Genomic DNA, 20,593 nt, shown 5'->3' on the forward strand with positions numbered 1-20,593 from the left:
GCTTCAGATTGTTCATGGATCCTCAAGCATTTATTATATGAAAATAATTTAATAAATACCACTACTTTAACTAATAGTATTGCAAATTATAATAATATAAACAGCTTACGTCCTGCGACGATACCTTTAACACCCTCAAAGAACAACATCTGCCTATCCCGGGTCCTTGGGAAGGACCCGGCAGGTGGGTAAAAATGATAAATCCACTCTAAACATCTGGCTGGCTGTGTGACCAACAATAACAACATCGACCCTTGGATCGTCCCACTGATCCTTAGGGATCGGTATTGACCACTTTGGGAAACACTGACCTAGATCCACAACCCACCTGCTAAAGGAACTCCCAAAGTTCTGGGCTGAAGATCACATCTTGGCTGCCATCCAATATCAGCTGGCAGGGCTCATAGAGCCCTCTGCAAAGCTGCGTCCCTGATAGTGGCTGCAGAGAGGCTTCTGTTACGCTGATAGAAACTATCATTACCATTAAGCAAGGCCAGCCCCAGTGTTCTTGGGTGCTGTTCAAAGGGTGTGAGGTTAGATGTAACCGTTTGTGAGTGCAAGATCGGAAGCTGAAGCCTTCAGAGACAGTCTGCTGTCTCACCTCCCTGTGTGCTTTTTACAAGATTTAATGAAAATGTGTGAAACCAGAATGGGCCAACAAGGACTTGCTTTCACTGGGTTCCAGAAGGTTTGACAGTACCACCTAGGCTATGGAGGTTATTGGAGGTTATTTGAAAATGGGGAGGGAATTGATCTGCTTAACACCCTAATGGTGTAGAGCGGAGTTTCTCAACCTTGGCAGCTTGAAGATGTGTGGACTTCAACTTCCAGAATTGGCTCGCTGGGGAATTCTGGGAGTTAAAGTCCACACATCTTCAAGTTGCCAAGGTTGAGAAACACTGGTGTAGAGCAACCTCAACTTGCTGGCTGGGGGAATTCTGCAAGTTGAAATCCACACATATTAACATTGCTGAGGTTGAGAAACTGGTGTAGAGCAATCTTTTCCAGCCTTATATTCCCCCTATGTTTTGGGCTACAGTTCCTCATAATTTTGACCATTGGCCATATTGGCTGGGGATGATGGAAGCAGTAGTTTGGCATGTACAGAAGCAGGACTTTGATCAAGGGAAATGCATACTGTACCTTGAAGGTAAAATCCTCCACTTCCTGTACAGGAAGGGGAGATGAGGTTTTCCCCTCTGGATGGATGGACAGCTTGCAGCCCATAGGCTGTGTGACCCCCAGGTGGCTACCTGTGTATCCTGGCATAGAAATTGCCAGTCCCTCTTCTTTTGAACTAAGGCCACTTGATCAAGGGTGTGTGCGCGTACAATCCTTTGTGTGTCCATTGATATAGTGGTATCCAGTTAAGGAAGTCTATTAACTACAGTCATCTGTTTCAAATATCACCTTAAGCTGTGGTTTGTTTAGTGGCTGGGTTTATACAACACAATCATAGTTTATAAAACTAAATGACTAGATTCACACAATACTAAGTAATTACCAAGTAAAGTAGCCCATGCCTTAACGGAATGAACCGAGACAGCTAGCCAGAGCCCTAAATGGGAGTATCTCAGCTGGATAATCAGATGAAACTGCCAAAATTCCGGGACTGTAGGCTAGCTTGGGAAGTCAAAAAGCACCCTGGAAAGAATCACTTCTGTACTGTCACCAAGAAATGGCATGGTTCTATCCACAAAGTCACCCAGAGTGGAACCAGACTCAAACAAAACGTTATTTTTTTTAATCCTGGGGCCTGGACTGCTGCTCTGAGGGTCTGATCCAGGGCTGGCCTACACATGGATTCACAAGGCAAAAGAAGCCTCACATGTTCACTAGCTATGTGACCCAGGGATGCAGAGAAAGTTTGACAATGAGAAGTGATGAAGGACTGGGAGAAGGAATGAGAAAGCACTGGAATGAATGTAAGATGATGAAGTTGTATCCTCATTCACTTCTCTCCAAGTGAGTTAGAATACAAGAACCTTTATTTATCTTTAAGATCTAACTTAAACATACGTGCATTTCCAGTCTAAATTATCATAATAATTACAAAAAACACTATGTACGTTAAGTCTAATATCCATGAGACTTAAAATCTTGGTCTGAAACACCTGTGATTTCAATCCAGTATGCTGATTTTGAAGGAACTCAACACAAGCAGAGTCTAGGATCTTGCTCAGAGGAGCATGAACATCGCAAGTCATCCTTGCAAGGACAAATAACAGTAATTTTCTAAACAGCCCATGTACAGTGACAGTAAACACTTGATGGAATACCAAAGCAGTGCTCTAAAAATCTGATAATTGGGGCATTCTGTCTATCAGATATTTCCTTAGCATTTCAGCCAGTTTTTTAAAATCCGTTTTTGCAGTTGGGGAAGCAAAGGCCATCGAGTGAACTGCAGTTGAACTGAAACTCCAGACGTCCTGAATTTTTAAGAATTCCTGCTCCAGTCCCTGAATTTTGCTCCCTTTCTGGTGCTGGAAATAATCCTGCAGAGTCTCCAAGCCCAGGCCAGATGGTGTATTTAAAACAACTGTTTTCATAATGCATCATGAAAATAGATTTTTTATTTTTTAAAAAAGGTAATTAGTTTCACCCAAGAACATAGAAAGACAAAGACGGAAGCAAAGAAAACTGTACACTCCACTCCCTACTCTTTGAGGTGACATCAAGAGAATGTCATCCAATCTTGACATGGAGTGTTGGGGCTGATAGTTACTGCTGGCAGGAAAGCTCCTGCACCATACCCCAAAATACCTCTTGATTACAGTTACCAATTAACAGCTTCGCAGAATAGGCTTGTCTGTGTGAGAACAAACAAGGTCATGGTCAAAAAGTAGTGTCGATAGGTTCAATGCATAATCATGGAGGCAAATATGCTGCCTGCCTTTTATCCATTCCGTCTCTTCCCCATCCGTTTTGTAAACCACTTTTCCTCCTACAGGAGCAGCTTGGCCAGCCAGAGCTGTTGTGGTGATCCATGGCTTTTTCCACTACTGTAGCTTCTTCTCCTGGGAAGAAAGAAGACAGTACTGAGCAGCTGGGCTGGTACCTTTCTGCCTCAGTTCTTCTCGTGTGTTGACTGGTTCCATGCTTGCTAAAGCTATGAGCACGCAATGTAGGCAGGCAGAAAGGGTGGTGGTGGTCTATCACAGAGGTTGGTGTAAAGGCTGGTGGGGCCAGCGTTGGAGTCTATAAGGCTGTAGTCAGCAGAGATCCCCGAGTCAGATACCATCTGGTAGCTGCTTTTGAGCTGGGGCTGTGCTGGGTGGCCCTGTGGAGAGAGGCTGTCAGAACTGGGATCAAACACAGTGTATTCAAAGCTAGAGGAAGCTTGGCTGGGCTCTGTAATTCTTGCTTCTTCAGCAAGCACCAGGTCTGAATCCTCACTGCTGTTGCTGCCCAGCAAAAACAGGGAGCCATCTCTTCCTAAGCAGCATGGCACCACATCTTCATCCAGAACTAGGTAATCATCTGGGGACAGTTCTGGCATATGGGGGAGCTCCACTACAGTGCAGCCCTTGGGGGGAAGGGGAGGAGGAACGGGAGGGCTGTCCACTTTGTGGCCATCACATTCAGATAATAGTTCCACCAAAAATGGCTGCTCCTCCAGATAGTCGGTATTCTGGCTCCACCACAGGTAAGTGCTCTGATGCCCCAACCACAACTGCAAAAAAGGGAAATGGCAGTGTCAAGAAACAGGATGTGGAACATCCCCTTCTCTCCCTCCTTTGAACCCAATTTTTCACCAGTGTCTTCATTTTTTTTTTTTTTTTTGCATCCTGTTATATGAATCTCTTTGGCTTTTCACTTTATTCCATGAATGTTCATGTTTCCAAACACTTTATATCAAACTAGCTTTATAACAGCTGGTTAATAGCATTAATGAGAATATGTTGAACCCTGAACATTCAACAGAGCTCCTAAGTCCCACCTTCATCTTTCTTGTTTTTCATTACGATTGTTTGGCCCCACAAGTATGCTTGTCAAGCAGCTGTCCAGGATGACAGTGTGCCATGCCACTATGCCACTATGGCTGTCATTAAGAGACACCATTTTAAATAGCTCTCACTGTCTCTTATGTGCTCTACTGGATCATTAATGGCCTACTGAATAAGTTGTCTATTATTGCTGAAAAGTTTCAAATTCTTCAGATCTGCAGTTCTTTTTAGAGAGTGTGACATTGCTGGGAAACATACCAGTTGGTTCAGACTATTCTTATTCAATATTATGCAAACATGCTTAAATGGACCCTAAATTTCAGACATGGTCCTTATTTTCCAGTGAATCTCTGTCCTAATTTGAAATATTGTTAGTGCTTGCCATTTTTCAGATTCCCATACAAAGGAATACATTGTGTGTGTGTGTGTGTGTGTGTGTGTGTGTGTACATTTTTACTCCACTGCACTGGCCTACAAATGCAGGCATATGAACACATAATTTAATGTACAGTTTGCCATCAGATTCAACAAAATGGACAGATATTGCTATCTCTACACATTGGAGGATTTTTCATAACATCCTAACGCTGTATGGACAGATCCTAATGCCTAAAAATTCCAAATTACTTGCCCAATTTAAATTCTTTAAAAATTCTTATTCCTGTTTTAATTGTCCTTTTTTATATCCTTTGATCTGAAGGCGTTTGGCCACCAACTGTCCATTAATTTAGGTCCTAGGATTAAGAATGTAACTACAATGAGCTTTGCTGTAGGAAAAAGGACTAAGGAGGAACTGGATCACAAAAGGCAGGCAGAGCAATACCTGGAAATTGCCTTTGTAGATGGTGAAAAGGTCTTTGAATCCATGCTCTGGGGAGGGTATGACAGGCCAGATCTTCTTCTTCAAAAATCTGGTGAAAAATAATAGAAGAACAGCATTAAAAAAAAATAACGGAAGCACTTCTCCCCACCCCTCATCCCTAGTATTACAGCTAAGTCTAGAAATGTTCTTATATTGCCTCAATCCATAATGAAGAATTTGATTGATTTCAGTGGCAGAAGAACACTGGTTTCTCAACATGGACAGAGCTATACCTGCGGTTGAACATCAGGGTGATGAAAGCCAAAAGCAGAACAATCACAACCAAAATGACACAGAGTATCAGGATGAGTGGGTCCAGATCTGCAAGGAAGAAAATCAGGTTAGGCTAGGTGAAGTTACTCTATAAAAATGCTATGGAGAATTACTTAACCATCTTCACTGGAAGGACCTGACCACTTTATAAAAGTACAGTACTTATTCCATAGTAGCTACCTGGAGAAATTGCACTAATCAAAGTAGCCGTGATTTTTGAAGGATGATCCACCAGTATGTATGTATTGACACTTTTTCTGGATTGTAATCTATTATGTAGCTCTTCAAAAGTGAACCTTGGTGATTAAATACTGAAAAAGATTAACTAGAACACTATTTTAACTGGATCATCATGTTAAAATCTGTGCAGTCAAGTTGTGGTGATGACTGTCACTACATTTAAGTAGTCAAATCCATGCTCAAAATGTATTTCTCTGTAACATTGAAGCTGTCTTAATACCACCATCATTCATAATTTCTGGAAGTTTTAACTGAACTGGTAATGTGAATGAATATATCTTTTGGCCAAGTAATAAAGTGATTAAGTTTTGTAAGTGCATTTCTCAAAGTAGCAAGTAAAATATTATTTAAAAATGACTAATAATAGCAATATATATAAAAATGACTAATAATAGCAAAATATTTTTTGATAAGCAAATAGTGAAATGGGCTTTAATTCCTGGGTAATACCTGCTATCTCTTTTATAGAGCATTATTTAATCCTAAATAATACTACCATATTGTACATATAATAGCAACTGTTGGCTTAAATCATGCTGTGGTTGGACTGAAGTAGAGTAGCTGATATAATTGTGAAGGACAATTCCTGATGCTAGGTGAACATTCAGTGTTTAATGCCAATTATAACAAAGTATTAATAGTGGGAGTAAAAGGGCAATCCTTGCCTCTGGATTAAAGTATTATTTTTCTGGAGACCTTTCAGAGTATTTAAATTTGGCAGAGAGTTAAAGACAATAATTCAGTGTATACGCAAATAAAAAACAGAGACTCTAAATGTCAAGAAAGAGGCAATATAGAAATAGCTGTCCAGAACCATGTTTTTGTGAGATATATAAATATATAATATAATATAATATAATATAATATAATATAATATAATATGTGTGTGTGTGTGTGTGTGTGTGTGTGCGCGCGCTAAATAAAGAAATGGCCCAAGATGGGAAGAATTTATGAGCATTGGTGCTCAGAGAAAGACTCTGGGGCAGAGTTTTTCCAATTTTTTTCAGGCTGAAGAGTTTTGTTTGTCTGTTTAATTCCTGGAACCCCTGATCAAAGCTCTAGTGATAGGAAAATGGCAATAAAACAAAATGCATGATTATTTAATTTCTTTATGCAAATATATATGTTAAAGTGATCTAAATTTCCAAAAACAAATGCCCCAACTACTGTACCAGAAAGTTCCTTCACACATAAATGTAAAAATAATCTGTTTATTGTACATGCACCATGAACTTTTCCAATGTACAATTTTTAATTTAAACTTGGATTTCACAATTACTTGGGAGGCTAATGTTTTAACCAAACCAATCAATGTTCAATGACTGGGATGTGATTGCCTTTCCCTAAAAAAATTGCTATGGATGTCCCTGGCTGTGTTCGAGTGCCCACCCCCTTTTTTTTTTGGCCTGTAGTCTTACATGGAAGCCCATCACTTTCCTGCAGAACCTTAGGGTTCCATGGGACACACAGCTTGAAAAACCCTGTTTTGAAGAGCTCCATTCAGGGGAAGAAATGGATGCTTCCAAATGTAGCAGCAGAGGCTGGTTTACCCCATGTGAAAAAATAGACATTGCCATGCCAACTATGGAGTGATCCATAGTTAATTATCTAAATGCACCACCTGAGGTAAAAATGGCAATTCTCAAGAATGGAATCTATGAAAGAAAAGGAAAAAGAAAAGAAAAATGAAAGCAGATAGACAAGAGTGGAGTCATAGAAAAGGAGTTAATTAGTACCTTTATCCAAGGAATAGTTAAAGGATAATGTATAGAAATCATCAACACAATTTTTCAGGTCAACAGAGTAAAATCAGAAAATTTATTACAGTTTTTAAATGCTGAAAAGTTTTTCATAACATTGGTCTTTCCTTTTTGAACATTAAATGCCTCTAACTTGGGAGAAAACTTTACTTTGATTGAAGCTATTAATAACTGCTCAGTTGCAAGAATAGTGACTATATGTCATATTTCAAAATTATTCTATTTGAATACAAGCACAAGACAAGATGTCTTTATTCTCTAGAATTTTCAGGAATGATACCAAGAAACACTGTTAAAATAATAGGTGTAATAATCAAAAGGTAGGATATATTCAAAAATAGCTAGTAAGAGATGACACTGTCTTAACAATAATGTCTTAACAGTAACAGAGTGTAAGTTTTATCTGTAGCTGGAGAAGTTTCTTTTTCTCAATGTGTCTTCAGGCCTTAAAATTAACAAAGATAAAACAAAAACCATCAATATCCTGAATGTATCTTGTATTTCTCGTGACATAGTGCAGTAGTAAAAACAATAGGTTTTTGCTGCAATTACTGGTTTAGACTTTGCTCATATTAATAGAAAAATCATATTTATAAATCTAATTAATTATGCAGTCTATCAAGTGCTTTCACTCTGAATGCCTGTTATTTTAAAGGCCTGCCAGTGTGGGATTGCAAAGTCTTATTGAGATTTCTTCTAGCTATTGTCCCTTTAATTAATAATTTCCTGGTGAGAGTCAGGAATTGCTATTTCCTCTTTGTAGTCTGAGTAATATTGCAGGCCCATACAAACATACACACAGAGAAGTGATCCTGCCCCACTCCTAAGATATGGTCTGAAAGCTGTGCTTTCTGAGAAGGCATCTTCTGAGAAACAGTTGGTGATTCTGTAGCATCAACCCTTTGATGCTTCTATACTGAATCAGGAAAAAAAAAGCCTTTCCAGCTGTACTCCTTTAAAAAAGACATCCTTCTTTTTAAATATCATGCCAGTGCCATATGCACACATATATGTATATACAAGGATAGTCTCTCCCATTTCATCAGCTTCACCAACTTAGACACCAGTCTTAGAAAAGAGTTTGACAGAAGACATTGTTCGCAATGAAAAGGTTAGCAATGCAGCCAAGAATCTTGCATGCAATTGTATTGCATCCAAAAATCCTCTTAAATATATGTTTTACTTAGCATTACCTTATTAGTTTCTCGGACACACTTAAGAGTTTTTAAGTATGCCATCAAATTTCCCTGACAACATGTTTCTCTCTGGGGTCTTAACTTGTTAATAAAACTCATTTGTAGGCAAAAATCATGGAAGAATTATGAAGTTAGTTTCCCATGGCACAGTATTCACACAGATACCTAATATATCTAATATCTAATCTAATGTTTATTATAGAATATCTAATATTTTTATGCATAAAGACTGGTAAAGCTATTGCTTAACAACCAGACCCGAACAGAGCTGTACATTTAGGTTAGCTGAAGGTCCTTCTGGATGAGTTCCATGGTGGACAGATATTTATGAGCTTCAAACCTGGATATCATCCACCAGGGGTTCTCAAACTTTGCAATCCCATGACCTCCTAAAAGATATATGAACTTATGTAACCCATCCCCGGGGTTAGGCTGGGCAAAAAATAATATAACACTTACTGAAAGATACGCAATCTTTTCTTGAATTAAGCTTGCTATTATCAGCACTCTTGGTTAATTGGTCACCTTAGCTTTTCTCTTACAACCCATTTCAAGATACTAGATAATTAAAATAGTGGATAAAAATACAGAAGTTCACTATCATGTACATTTTTACAAACACTCCAAAGACTATGGATACTACCTGCCATGCCATTACTGCAGGAAACCATCCACCAATTAAACCAGCACTGTGATTGAGGGTTGGTCTGACAGATAACTGGATCCACAAGTTTAGTCATCTCTCACATGTAGATGACTTTCTGACACAGCTCATGTTGATAGCTCATTCTTCCAAATATCCTTTTGTTTTCATTGGAGATTTCCTATTCTTTAATTCACTAATATTCTCATCCATATTAACCTATGCAAGTGGGACTTCCTCTGTTATATGATATCCTAATCTTGGCGTGATGACTTTATGAAATCTCTTTGCTCTTTCTTTCTATTTTATCTCATGTTTTTTATTGTTTTACTGTATTTTATTCCATCTCTCCTTTACTTTGGTTTTGAAGTCTGAACGTTAGGTTTTATGTGACTGTTACACTGTCTTTCCCAGATTTGGTCATTGTTTCTGTGTTTTTCTTTTCTTTTTACTTTGCTGGTCGTTGACCGTAGTTAAAGTAAATTTGGTTTGACACTGTGTGCTTGCCCTAATTCCACTGGGAGTTGTGATAGGGCAACTCCTAATCGCTTCAAAGGGATTCATGCTTACAAACAATAGCGATTTCTGCCCCAGTGAATGGGGTTCCTAAAGATATCGTTTTTATTGTTATTGTTTTTGTTTTGCTAGAAAGCAGGCCTTATACTTTGGTGGGTTAAGGTTTTCTGTTTTAATCAGCATTCATTTTCTCATGGTTTTATAAGCATCCCTCTAAAACCATGAAGATTCCTAGTCAAACAGGTGGATGTTTTCATCTGGCTCTCCCTCACAGCTGTTGCCCACATTCTCAATGAGTTTATATAACATGCTAAGTTAAAATGTGACCAGCTAGTTTGTGGTTGACTTTGCTCACAAGCCCAGACAATATGGCTAGTTTATGGTTCAGCCCAAACAGTGCTAATTCAGTAAACCATGTGTAAATGTCACAGTCCAGACCAGGAGCTCTGCCACCCCACTATCTGTTCCATTTGGAAAGCCAGACGCACCATGAAGTTAACCTGCATTTCTCTTGCTTGAGGATCAAAAATGCATAGTTTATCTGACTCCTGTCCTCCCAGAGCTATCAGCCCTCTGTGAAAAGACAAGTAGCTCTCTCTCCCTGGTTAATACCAAAAGAAGAAAAAGGTTTCTTGGTTCCTTCCGCCTGAAACAGGAGGTTGGCATTTTGCCAAGAGGACCATGTAGTTTGTATTTCTGTATATTTCTCCATTCTATGGCGCACATAAAATGAAGGTAGAGGACCTTGTAGGTAGTCTTACCAATGAAAGCAGAAAAAAATGCATATGAAGCCAGTGACGAAGCAATTGAGAGAAAAGTTGGTTTTATGAGTGTACAGGGAAAGTGGAACTTCTCAGTGTTTACAGTGGACCACTTTACAGCATCTAGGTATTATGTCCTGCAGGAGAAGCAATTTAGGGCTCAGCTCCCTTGGTAAGTGGTGTTTAGTTAGAAAGTTTGCACTCAATCTGAAGGATCAGCTTCACTATCTGGAAATGTGCACAATTCTAATGTTGTCTCCAGAAGCTGAAAAAGTCGCCTTGATGGCTTGAACCACTTTTAATCAGTTTTGACTGACATGCCGGCTATACCCATATTTTGATGAAGAGAGTGTTTTGGTGATATTTATTTATGCTCCAGTTATCATTATTTAACTTGTAGAGACACTTAAGAGCTTTCTTTGTAGCCAAAATCCCTGTTTTCCATTGTTAATAAAATGTGGAAATAGCAGTCTTGAATAGGATCCCTATGGGGCAGGCTTTCATATGCCTTCGCCCTGAAATCAAAATGCAACTGAAACCACCATTTTGTGGCTGAAATACCAGAACAGTAGCAGAAAGAAATATTGATTGCTACAGAATTACTGAGAGGAGGAATGGAGTGGCTTTGATGTTCCCACCCCACCCTCAGATCTCTTGCTTTGGGGGGTGGGGCTGGGAAAGGAAAGATCTGTGTTTCTTCCACCTGAGTAAGAGGGCCTTTTTATGTTTGTAGGAACCTACAAAGGAAAAAGATTATTTATTCCTGCCATAATAGTGTGGAACCAGATTATTTGAAAGAATACTTTCTCCACTGTGTAGCTATTAGAACCTTAAGGTGCTTCATGGTGGGCTGATACTGCCTAGAATGTGTTTTATCACTCTGTGAGATTTTGTGAGCTCTCCAGAGAATGGTGATGTTGGGTGGCCAACATTAAACACCACAAATAAATGAGGCACTTGCCATTTGGTATCATCACTGATACTTCCTGTGACCACTCACTCCAATAGCCATCATAGCTGACTCCATTAGGCTTGACCCGAACAGCCAAAGTGTACTGGGTGCCCCCTTTCAGATTCAAGAGGTAATATGTCTGCCCACTGGTACTTTCCACCTGAGGAGAGGAGGATAAAACTGAGTGAGAAGGAGAAAAGAAAGCAGGAGGTTACCGGGGCAAGAAACAAAGGGTCAGTGACTTACCCGCTGGGGTCTGTAGCCCTCAGGGGAGATGGACACTTCATAGCGGATACTGTTTTCCATGTATGCAATGGGAGGTGGTTGCCAGCTCACATTCAGCTGCCCAGGGGACTCCATAAATTGCACTGTCAGGTTAGAGGGGGGGTCCAGGAAAACTGGGGACCAAGGAAGAAGAGAATGAGAATAGGCAAGCAACCTTCATTTCTCCAGTTTAGCAGATACAATAGGCAGTGGCTCTGCAGCTCCTATTTCCCATCTAGGACCAACCACAATTTCTGGATGTTACTCTAGGAGCCTCCATTCCTCCTTAACCCTAGATATGCTGTTTAGGATTATGGGAACTCAGGACACTTTCACAGGTTGATTGAATGCTGAACCTGGATTTCTTGTGACCAACACATAACAAACTAAACCTAAACCTAAGCCTATGGCTTAGTGTGATGCATGAAACCAATCTACTGTATTGAACCTGGAGTTTTGTCCCACCAGTGTGTGTTGGTTCATTTAATAGCTACCTGATGTACCAACACTCAATCACTGAAGCTTTTTTAGATAAGGAGACAAAGGGATGGAAAAGTTTCATTTGCCTGGTTCTGTGATGGGATAAGGGCTCTCTTACAAGCAAAGGTTGGAACAGAAGTTGAGAGACAAAATGCCTAAAAGCGCTTCCAAATAGTCATAACATCATCTTTCACTTGCAACCTTATTGTGTTTTCCTACTATTTACTCCTTTTTTTCCTTATCACAAAAAAATCCAAGGAGAGAAAGAAGAAATAGTTGGACCATATTGAGCTCCTGGAGAAAAGGTGGGAGATCCACCTAACAGATAAATAATGCTGGAAGCTCTTGGTTTGCAAGCACTGGAAATCTCAGCCTGCAACTTATTTGTGGGGAAAGATGCTCTTTTTCTCCTTTCATTCATATTCTCCACCACTGCATGATAAGAAACCTGAACAGGAGGAAGCAGTTCCAGTCTAGCCTCCAACTTGTGAATGCACTGAATATTGGATTCTTTCCATTTCTGGGGTGAAAAGGGATCAGACTATTCACTCCAACGCGCGCACACACAGAGACCCATCTGCAGAGGTCTTACCAAGTCTTTCCACATATATCGTTCTGGTGTAGAGGGTGCTGTTAGGGGACAGCCCATCAAAGACTTTGATCTCCAGAGGGCTGAAAGCCGAGATATCCTGCCTTTGAAAAAAGCAAGTGTAGCGTGTTGTATTCTTGGATGTGTTCTCCACAGTCAGATTACAGGACTGCAGGGAGTTGTCTTCCCTGGGTGAAAGCAAGGGGTAAAAGGATTAATCTTGGGAGGAAGCTATTATGAAGGTTTATTTCCACACTGTTCCCAGCAGAAACCACAGAGTCAAAGCAAGAGGGTAGATTTCCAGTCTTGAGGTTAAGACTGCATTGAACTCAACCCAACTATGACTTTTGCTATCTGGCTTTTTAAAAGCTCCCTGTCAATACTAGTCAAAGCACAGGACTGACATCTGCACATATTTTAATGAAGACCTGGCTGGTTGTTTCAAATCCACATGTGAACTCTTCTTTATTTTTACAGCTCCTGATTGGGGCCCCTCTCCTGATCCCCTAGGTCTTTTCTGTCCCCTTCTGTCCCCTAAGCCAATATTCCAAGGCTTTTCTGCCTCTTCTTCCATGGTGGCTTCACCGGAGGTAGTCAGAAATTCTTCTTCTGCTTTGCCCCCTGTAAGAATAGTGCAACTCATTGAATCTCTGCCCAAGGACTCACCACCAGTACCAATACCTCCAAGTATCTAAAGTCCTTCAATGTATACTGCTTATACTGTGTAGAGCAGTGTTTCTCAACCTTGGCAACTTTAAGATGTGTGGACTTCACTCCCAGAATTCTGCGAGTTGAAGTCCACATATCTTAAAGTTGCCAAAGTTGAGAAACACTGATCTAGAGAAACCAATCCTCTTCCTCAATCTCTGGGAGTCTGGGAAGTAGAAGAACGTATATGTTGGCAATTCAACAGCTCCTCTTAGAAATGCTGGTGGAAGGCTCTTTAGGTTTGGGGGAAGGCATGAAACACATAGCCTCATCCCTTGTGGAATATACTCTGGAAGTTCTCAGGAGCACTTCATAGTGCCCTTGCCAACCAGGCAGCTTTCACATATGTTGGACTACAAAATGCATACTGCTTCCTAGCCATTGTTGGGTGGGAATAATGGTATATATTTTTGATGTATCCAGGCTTACACAATTCTTAGGGTTAAACCTAATGTGTTTTAAGTTTACAGCTACACATATAATTTGTGAACATGACCAGGAAGTGGTTGCAAAAATAAATATTGACAAGAGAAACAGGACAACATAACAGTCAGAGTACAGGACCTGGACTGAGATATGGGTTGGGGACAACTATAATATCTAAACTAGGAATAAGTCTGAACAATGGGAAATGCTCTATTACAGTCTTCCTCAAATGGAGACCTTGCTGGCTAAAGGATGATACTAACCTGCTCCATATATTAAGATGAAAATAGGTCTGATGTGGGGGGTATTACAGATCACAGGAAGGGATCAGAGACAGATGGGACAAGGGGGGCTCGGTCAGGGCTCACTGTATTTAAGACCCCAAAGTAGCATTTGTCATTTTGAAGAACAACATTTGGAATCAGACCATGGCCTGAGACAGGCTGACTCTACTACAACATATAAACCACTCACTCAAACTTGTAGCAAAAGCTGTATGTGCTCTGGTTTTTTTGTTCCTTCTGAAATTCTGATGTCTCCCAGAAACAGGCCAGATCTTCCAGCTGCTGGGTGAAACATTTGGGGCTCAAGGGCTCTTCTGTCAACAGACGTGTAACTGGATACAAAGCAGCGAGACACAAGTTTAATGTTACCCACAGACATGGAAAAGCAGGGACCACAACCTACCCATCCCTATCTGATCCCTGAGCAGTAAAATTGTGCCTTCTGGAGGTCACACAAAAGAATGCTTGCTTTGCTTCTATTGGCAAAACACAAAAGGTTTTGCCAACAGAAATGACATTATGGAGTTCTACAACCTGTATATATTCCCCCAATTAAGCAAAATCCCAGCCAAAAAAATCCAAACAGTGTCATAGTGACCCCAAAACTGGTGACATTAACTGATTAAGTCAGAAAAAATAACCAAGTTAGAGCAGGAATGGAACGGAGTGCCTGGAAATAGAAGAAAGGTAAGTCACATCGATTTGTAAAAATTGTAGAAAGTAGCACATTATTATCTGGTTAGGTCATGTCCACATTCACCATAAGAAGTTATTTTAAAATGTCTCCAGGGACTGAAGTGTGAACTACTCATAAAAAGAATTAAAGAAATTCAGTGTGCAAGACTGTGTCCCACAAACATCCTCAGAAAGACATCAAAAAGAAAAAGAGTAGAGTTCCTGCTGTTCAACCCTTATTTACTGTGAACTCTAATTCTGCTAATAAACAATTCCAGGCAAATGCACTTCCTATGCTGGAGAGAATGCAGCAGGGAGAAAGTAGCTTAAGAGCACTAAGGTTAGCAATACCAGATACTGGCTGCAAAAACCCACGCAACTATTAGGGGGTAATGGAGAGAGACAGAGAACCCTAACCGTTTTCTGTTTCTCTCTCGTGCCATCTAGCGGTCATCGGATCTTTGCAGCTCAGCTTTGAGAGCCCTGCAGTACTGCATAGCTTTCTCATTGACTAGTGCTGGTGAAGTTCTTCGAGGTTTATAGCAACCGTGCATTATCCAGAGGTATCCTTCTGTAGGTCAGGCTGAAGTTGAAAACTAGTTTACAGCAGCTCTGCAATAACTGTCTATTGCTTTCCTTTGCAACCGTAGGCTGAACTGTGAGACTAGCATGCAGTACAATCAACCTGAGGTCAGTGTAATGGATTGTAAGGCTGGGTCAAGAGATAACTTTACAGTAACCCTGTAGTGCAGTCCCTTGTTAGATTTACAGGCTGCAGATGAGTCTGGTTTGAATTCCCAGTCAAAAATCGCTTGCAGCTCTCAGGGGATGTCATAGCAAACTTTGATCTACTCAAAGGCCTTTTCAGACCACTTCCTTGGTTGCATGAGGAAGCCTTATGCACCTGGCTAAAACTAAAGAAAATAAAAGCTTTCTGCCCAAACAGAAATTATAACCAAGAGAAGAGTCTGTGTTCTAATACAGTCTTGGCTGTAATCTTGCTTTCTTTCAATTCCTTCAGCAATATGTACACCTCAGGGATACATAGCCACATGTGGACTCTAGCTGGTGGCGGTGGAATGTAAGAACAATATACTGTTTGCCAGAATCACATGATCCACAATACTGTATGCATTGTGTGACTTTGCTTCCCTACATTACCCGTACACATGCCTGCACACACACGCGCACGCACACACACACATACACACACTTCTATTGCAACCATCTCCATCTGACATGTGTTTCCTGAGATAAGGGGACTGTCCCCGTTTTCCGTTCCCGCCATAGGTAAATTTACGTCAACTGAAAGGTTCAGTTATACATAGAAATGCAGTAAATAAATGAATACAAAAAATAATGATAGGAATCTGCACATAGCATTTGGATTTCTTTTGCTTTTTTTTTCTTTTTACAGTCCGCATGCTTTCATCTTTACAGTTCTGTGAAATGCCCAGTGTAAGCTTAAGTAACTGTACTCCAGAAGTGCTAATAAAGGTATAACTTATGTAATAGACATGATAGAAATTAAATAAATGAGGACTGCTAAATCCTGGGGAGTACTTTCTTCTAGGACTGCTGAACTTGCTAGCAAGATCTGATTATAATTTCTTAACCCCTTATGGTATGGTGCTCTTGGACAGGAGATGGGAGTAAACAACAGAGCTCCAGAGATGCAATGGAGTATGCGATAGTGTTTGCTGCATCGCTGCCCCGAGCTTGCATAATTAACCTTTGCCAGGCACTAGCCCCTTCGAAATGAATGGGCGCTGTGCAAAAGGCTTCCTCTGAGTGGTTTATTGTCTTTGAGTTCTGAGTATTTCAGTCTGGAGATTCACAAATCCAAAAAGCCACAGAGGAAAGGCCAAGAACTTGAAGAGGGTGCACATGAACGAGTGTGTGTGAGGGAGGATTAAAATGGAAATCTAAGCACAGTAGCTACATTCCAGAGAAAACAGGCATGAGAGAGAAGACTTGTGAAGAGTTTCATAGATATTTAGAAAGATATTTGCTAGAGAGAGGACAAGACAGGACAGGATGTGGTGAGAATGTCCCTTTCCTTAGGTCCAAGTTCTTAATTCCAAGAACTTTGGAATGGAGGAAGCTCCTGGCCACCAGTCTCCATGGTTCGAGGCAATTTTTTCAAAGGTATGTATGGGGCAATCCCTTTGCCCTATTGCAATGCACAATGTACTTGAAAAGAAAGTGCTGAAGTAGTACATGCTCACCAGTTGAAAAAGTATATTCATTTCCTCCTCTTAGATTAGGATCATACCAGTTGAAGCTATTTTCAATGGATCCTTTGGTTTATACAAGGCAGTGTACCCTGACTTGATTATTCAGCCCGTGACACTTTGCAGGCTACAATATAAACTACTCCAGCTGAAAAGCGTAGTTTAAAGTAGCACAAAAGCTTGCTTTATTAGCAGAGCTGGATCTGTCAGGATTCATTTTTACATTGCGAGACCTCACTGCAGTCATGAAATTATGAATAAGCCTAAGCTGTGTCAGATCCTTACATACACAAATGCACACACAGTGACAAATCACATATGCTTCACAACCTATGATTACATTCATTCATATCCAGTTATCTGGATGTTTATGTAACATAGGAACATGTTCTTATACGGTCAGTGTGAAACCTGTTTTTAAAGTAAGCATTTCCCTATGCTGTAAATTCCACATGTTTAACTGTTGAATTAACAAATCAGTAAAATATCAATCCATGACTATATGCATAAAAGAAATAAAATTAAAATTAGAGAGCCCTTTTTTCTCCCATTGGCTTTATATAAAGGAATGTTTTCTGATTTCAGTATTTTAGGGGTGCCATCTAGTGGTTCTCTGGAGTTTTGCGGCCCTGATAGGGTAGCCCCAATAGATTGAGAAGGAATGCTGATGTTAAATTAGCATGTGGGAAATATATGGTGATTATGCGCTTGGGCTCTTTATACCTGCTTTTGTTGATGGATGCAACACAAGCTAAACTGTATTGCTGATGCTACCAAGGACCTCTGTCACTTTCTGTAATGTCTCTTTGTGATTTCCCCCCCACCCGCCACCACTGCTTAAATGGCTATAACTGAGCACCAGACATTTCCAACCTAAAGTCCTCCAGAGAGAACATTTCTTGAAGTTCCTAGCCAGCATGGCTTTTAGCACTGCCAGGAAAGTGCTAAGCTAAATTTGAAAGGCTGCTGCAGAGCTGCCAGCTTTAGAATATCAAAGCATGGAGAGCTAAGGTTGTGCCAGTCGGTCTCCAGGGAGCCATCCCTTTGATGCAGCAGAGTACCGCCGACCTCTCCTCCTCAACAGAAACAGATCTCAGAAGTTTCTTCCATGTTAACCGTGAAGTGGGACCTAACTGAAAGCTCCTTCAGGAAGGAGAGATTTTTCAGATCCATTTGGCCCTACAAGAAACTGCCCTCAAATTGAAAGGGGGGAAAAAAAATCAGGCAACAATGGCTGCCTTGTTGCAAAAAGCCTCTTTCCAGCCTGCCCAGTCTTCAGGAGTCTGGTAGCAGCTTTTCCAGCTAATAAATGTTATTAAAAGGCATCAGCCTTCATGAGCTGCAGCTGACTTCATCCTGTGCAGAGAGTGGCTGTTCCACTCTAGACTCCTGATTTTTGCCTCCTAAACTAACGTGGCTCTCCTCTTCCTACACTGTCTGCCAAAAGTGTTCATGCTACTTTTGTCAACGGTAGTGTGGCAAGAGAAATAAAATGACAGAGAAAGAGACTTTTGGCACACCTGAATCAAGGAAGGTCAGGTTCAATCAATTTTGCACAGGGTGACTCTCCTTTTTTAAAAATCTTCCCTCCAGCGCAATATGGACTGCATGAATGCACAGGTGCCAAAAGGAGACACCACGTCTGACCCCTGGCAGGCTGGCCTCAGATGCCACCTCTTGACAACACGGTGCCTCTGACTCCTCATTCCTTGGTGCCACCTCCTCCCCCCCAACGCCATGACAACACTCACTTGCCTCCCTCCCCCTTGCCCTCACTGGCCCCGCTTAGCCCGCCCTGCTCAAGCAGGGTACCTTTGTTGCTGAAGTGAGCGCCAAGGTTCCCAGCGCCCTCCTGAAGTGAGCCAGAGGCCCAGAACCCCAGGGCCAAAAGGGCAGCGATGGATCTCCAGGCCCGCTCCATGCTCGGGGGAGGCTGGGTGGGTGTGTGGGCAGCCGTCCTGCCAGAAAAGCCTTTTCACCTGCTCTGCCAGTTGGTAACTGACTGCAGAGCCTGATGCCTGGGCTTTTGCTCCACAGCTGGAGGCTGCAGATAAGAGGGCGAGCTCTGGGCTGAGAGAGGCAGCGGTGGAGCAACAACAACAAATTGCAGCAACTGCGAGCCGGCTGGAGACCCTTCTCCCCTGTGGATTCCTCCTGTGTATGATAGAGAACTATCTCCCTACTTCTAGGGTAAGGCTGTGTCAAAATTACTGTACCCCGACAGCAACTGGAAGCCAAGATCCAGGCCCAGCATCCTCGCAGTCCACCCCAAAGCACGAAACTTGCTCACTTTCCCCAGTCATATTCTTCTTGAGACCTTCTGTCCTGGTCACAGGACATCTCCAACCTTCTGCCAAAGGCACTGCTTTTGCTATTCAGTGTGCAAGGCAGGCTGTTCCTGGTTAAAAGACAGAGCTCCCAACAGGCAAGAGAGAGAGGAAAAGGACTGTTAACAATCTAATGGACAAGAGGTTTAGTCAGTACTTTTCTGTGATTCACAGAGGGCAGGATAAACCATCTACCATGAAGGTTATGCTAATGTTAGGGAGAACTTCCCAACTGCAGGGATTCATAGGAGCAGGACCTTTAATGGTTTATGTGGCATACTTTCATTATTTGGGGCCCCACATTGCACTAAAACACAATTGTGATGTATTTGGTTTTGGCCCTGCATATTGTAGCCACTGGAGCTTGAAACCCCTGATTTATGCCTTCGGGTGGCTGTTGGTGTGATAGTATCCTCTTTCAAATCATCCTCTCTTCTCTGCCATGTAAATTTCAAAGGGAGTCTCTGGATTTTGTGGTTTGCAGAGAAAAAAAGGGGCATGTACCTAGCCAAAGACTGGGGATAACAACACAATACAGACCATACCAACTGACCCCTCTTGATGCTTTAGCGGAAAAGGCCTCTCTTCCAGGACTCAACTGGGCATGTTTGCGGGATAATTTCTGATGGCATGGGCAGCACAGAGAGTAGAAAATAGGAAAACCATACCGATATGGTTCCTTTCTGTTCTAAATGAGTTTGGGAATGATTTCCCTTTGCATCCTTCACCTTTCCAACAAGTCAGTGGCAGGTGGTGAATGTGCAGCCTGTGTTAGAGTGGGGAGGTGTGGGTTTTGAGGAAAAAAGGAGGAACAACAAACAGAAAGTTGTTTAGGGATGATAAGAGGGCTTCTTCTGCAGAGGACTTGTTTATTTCAGTCACTTGCGTTTTTGAAAACATCTTCATAAAGATAGTAGAGCCATAATCTCTTATCTGATCCTTTTTTTTCCCATTTGGCTGTTATTCAGCTTAAAAAAAAAAACTTATTTTCAAAGAAGTTTTTCTCTTTATAAATACATGTGTTTATTTATTTATTGGCTTGCTTGTTATATCGCTGATGAAACAGCAATGTCACTGTCTAACATTCCTGATATATTTGGCCAAATCTCATCATGCATCATGTTACAGACATATTTGGCCTCCCTAGCCCCAGAGCAGGCAGCCCTAAAATCTGTAGGATCTACTTAATTTTTTTTCCTAGAAGAACCCCAGCGGTGAAAGCCTGGGCAAAAGACATTTGGAATTAGAGCGCTCTGAATTTGATTAATATATTTTGAGGACTGGAAATGAATGCAGGTTGCCATTCTTCCACCAAAACAAAAAAAAGAAACCTTAATTTCTACTTTTCCACTCATCCCAACACAATTTTCATCATTTCAGTAGAATAATTTATGGCACTGGAAATCTATTTTACTGTAGCAGTTGTTGAACAAGCTGGGTTCTTGGTGGTCTCCAA

General features: G+C 41.2%; 1 protein-coding gene across 1 annotated transcript; it reads right to left on the reverse strand.

Moving 5' to 3' along the window:
• Positions 1 to 2,004: 2,004 nt before the first annotated feature.
• EPOR (erythropoietin receptor) lies at positions 2,005 to 18,783 on the reverse strand. Its single transcript, XM_007423027.3, has 8 exons — positions 18,623 to 18,783; positions 14,092 to 14,233; positions 12,487 to 12,671; positions 11,397 to 11,548; positions 11,160 to 11,310; positions 5,043 to 5,130; positions 4,771 to 4,858; positions 2,005 to 3,673 (listed from the first exon to the last, which is right to left on the reverse strand). The coding sequence occupies exons 1-8, from the start codon at positions 18,729 to 18,731 to the stop codon at positions 3,110 to 3,112; spliced, it is 1,479 nt and encodes a 492-aa protein (XP_007423089.1). The 5' UTR covers positions 18,732 to 18,783; the 3' UTR covers positions 2,005 to 3,109.
• Positions 18,784 to 20,593: the final 1,810 nt, after the last annotated feature.

The sequence above is a fragment of the Python bivittatus genome, unplaced genomic scaffold (assembly GCF_059951505.1).
Source record: "Python bivittatus isolate LINGU-HERP-01145 unplaced genomic scaffold, Pbiv_v1 ctg000220_np1212, whole genome shotgun sequence".
NCBI classification, from domain to species: domain Eukaryota; kingdom Metazoa; phylum Chordata; class Lepidosauria; order Squamata; family Pythonidae; genus Python; species Python bivittatus.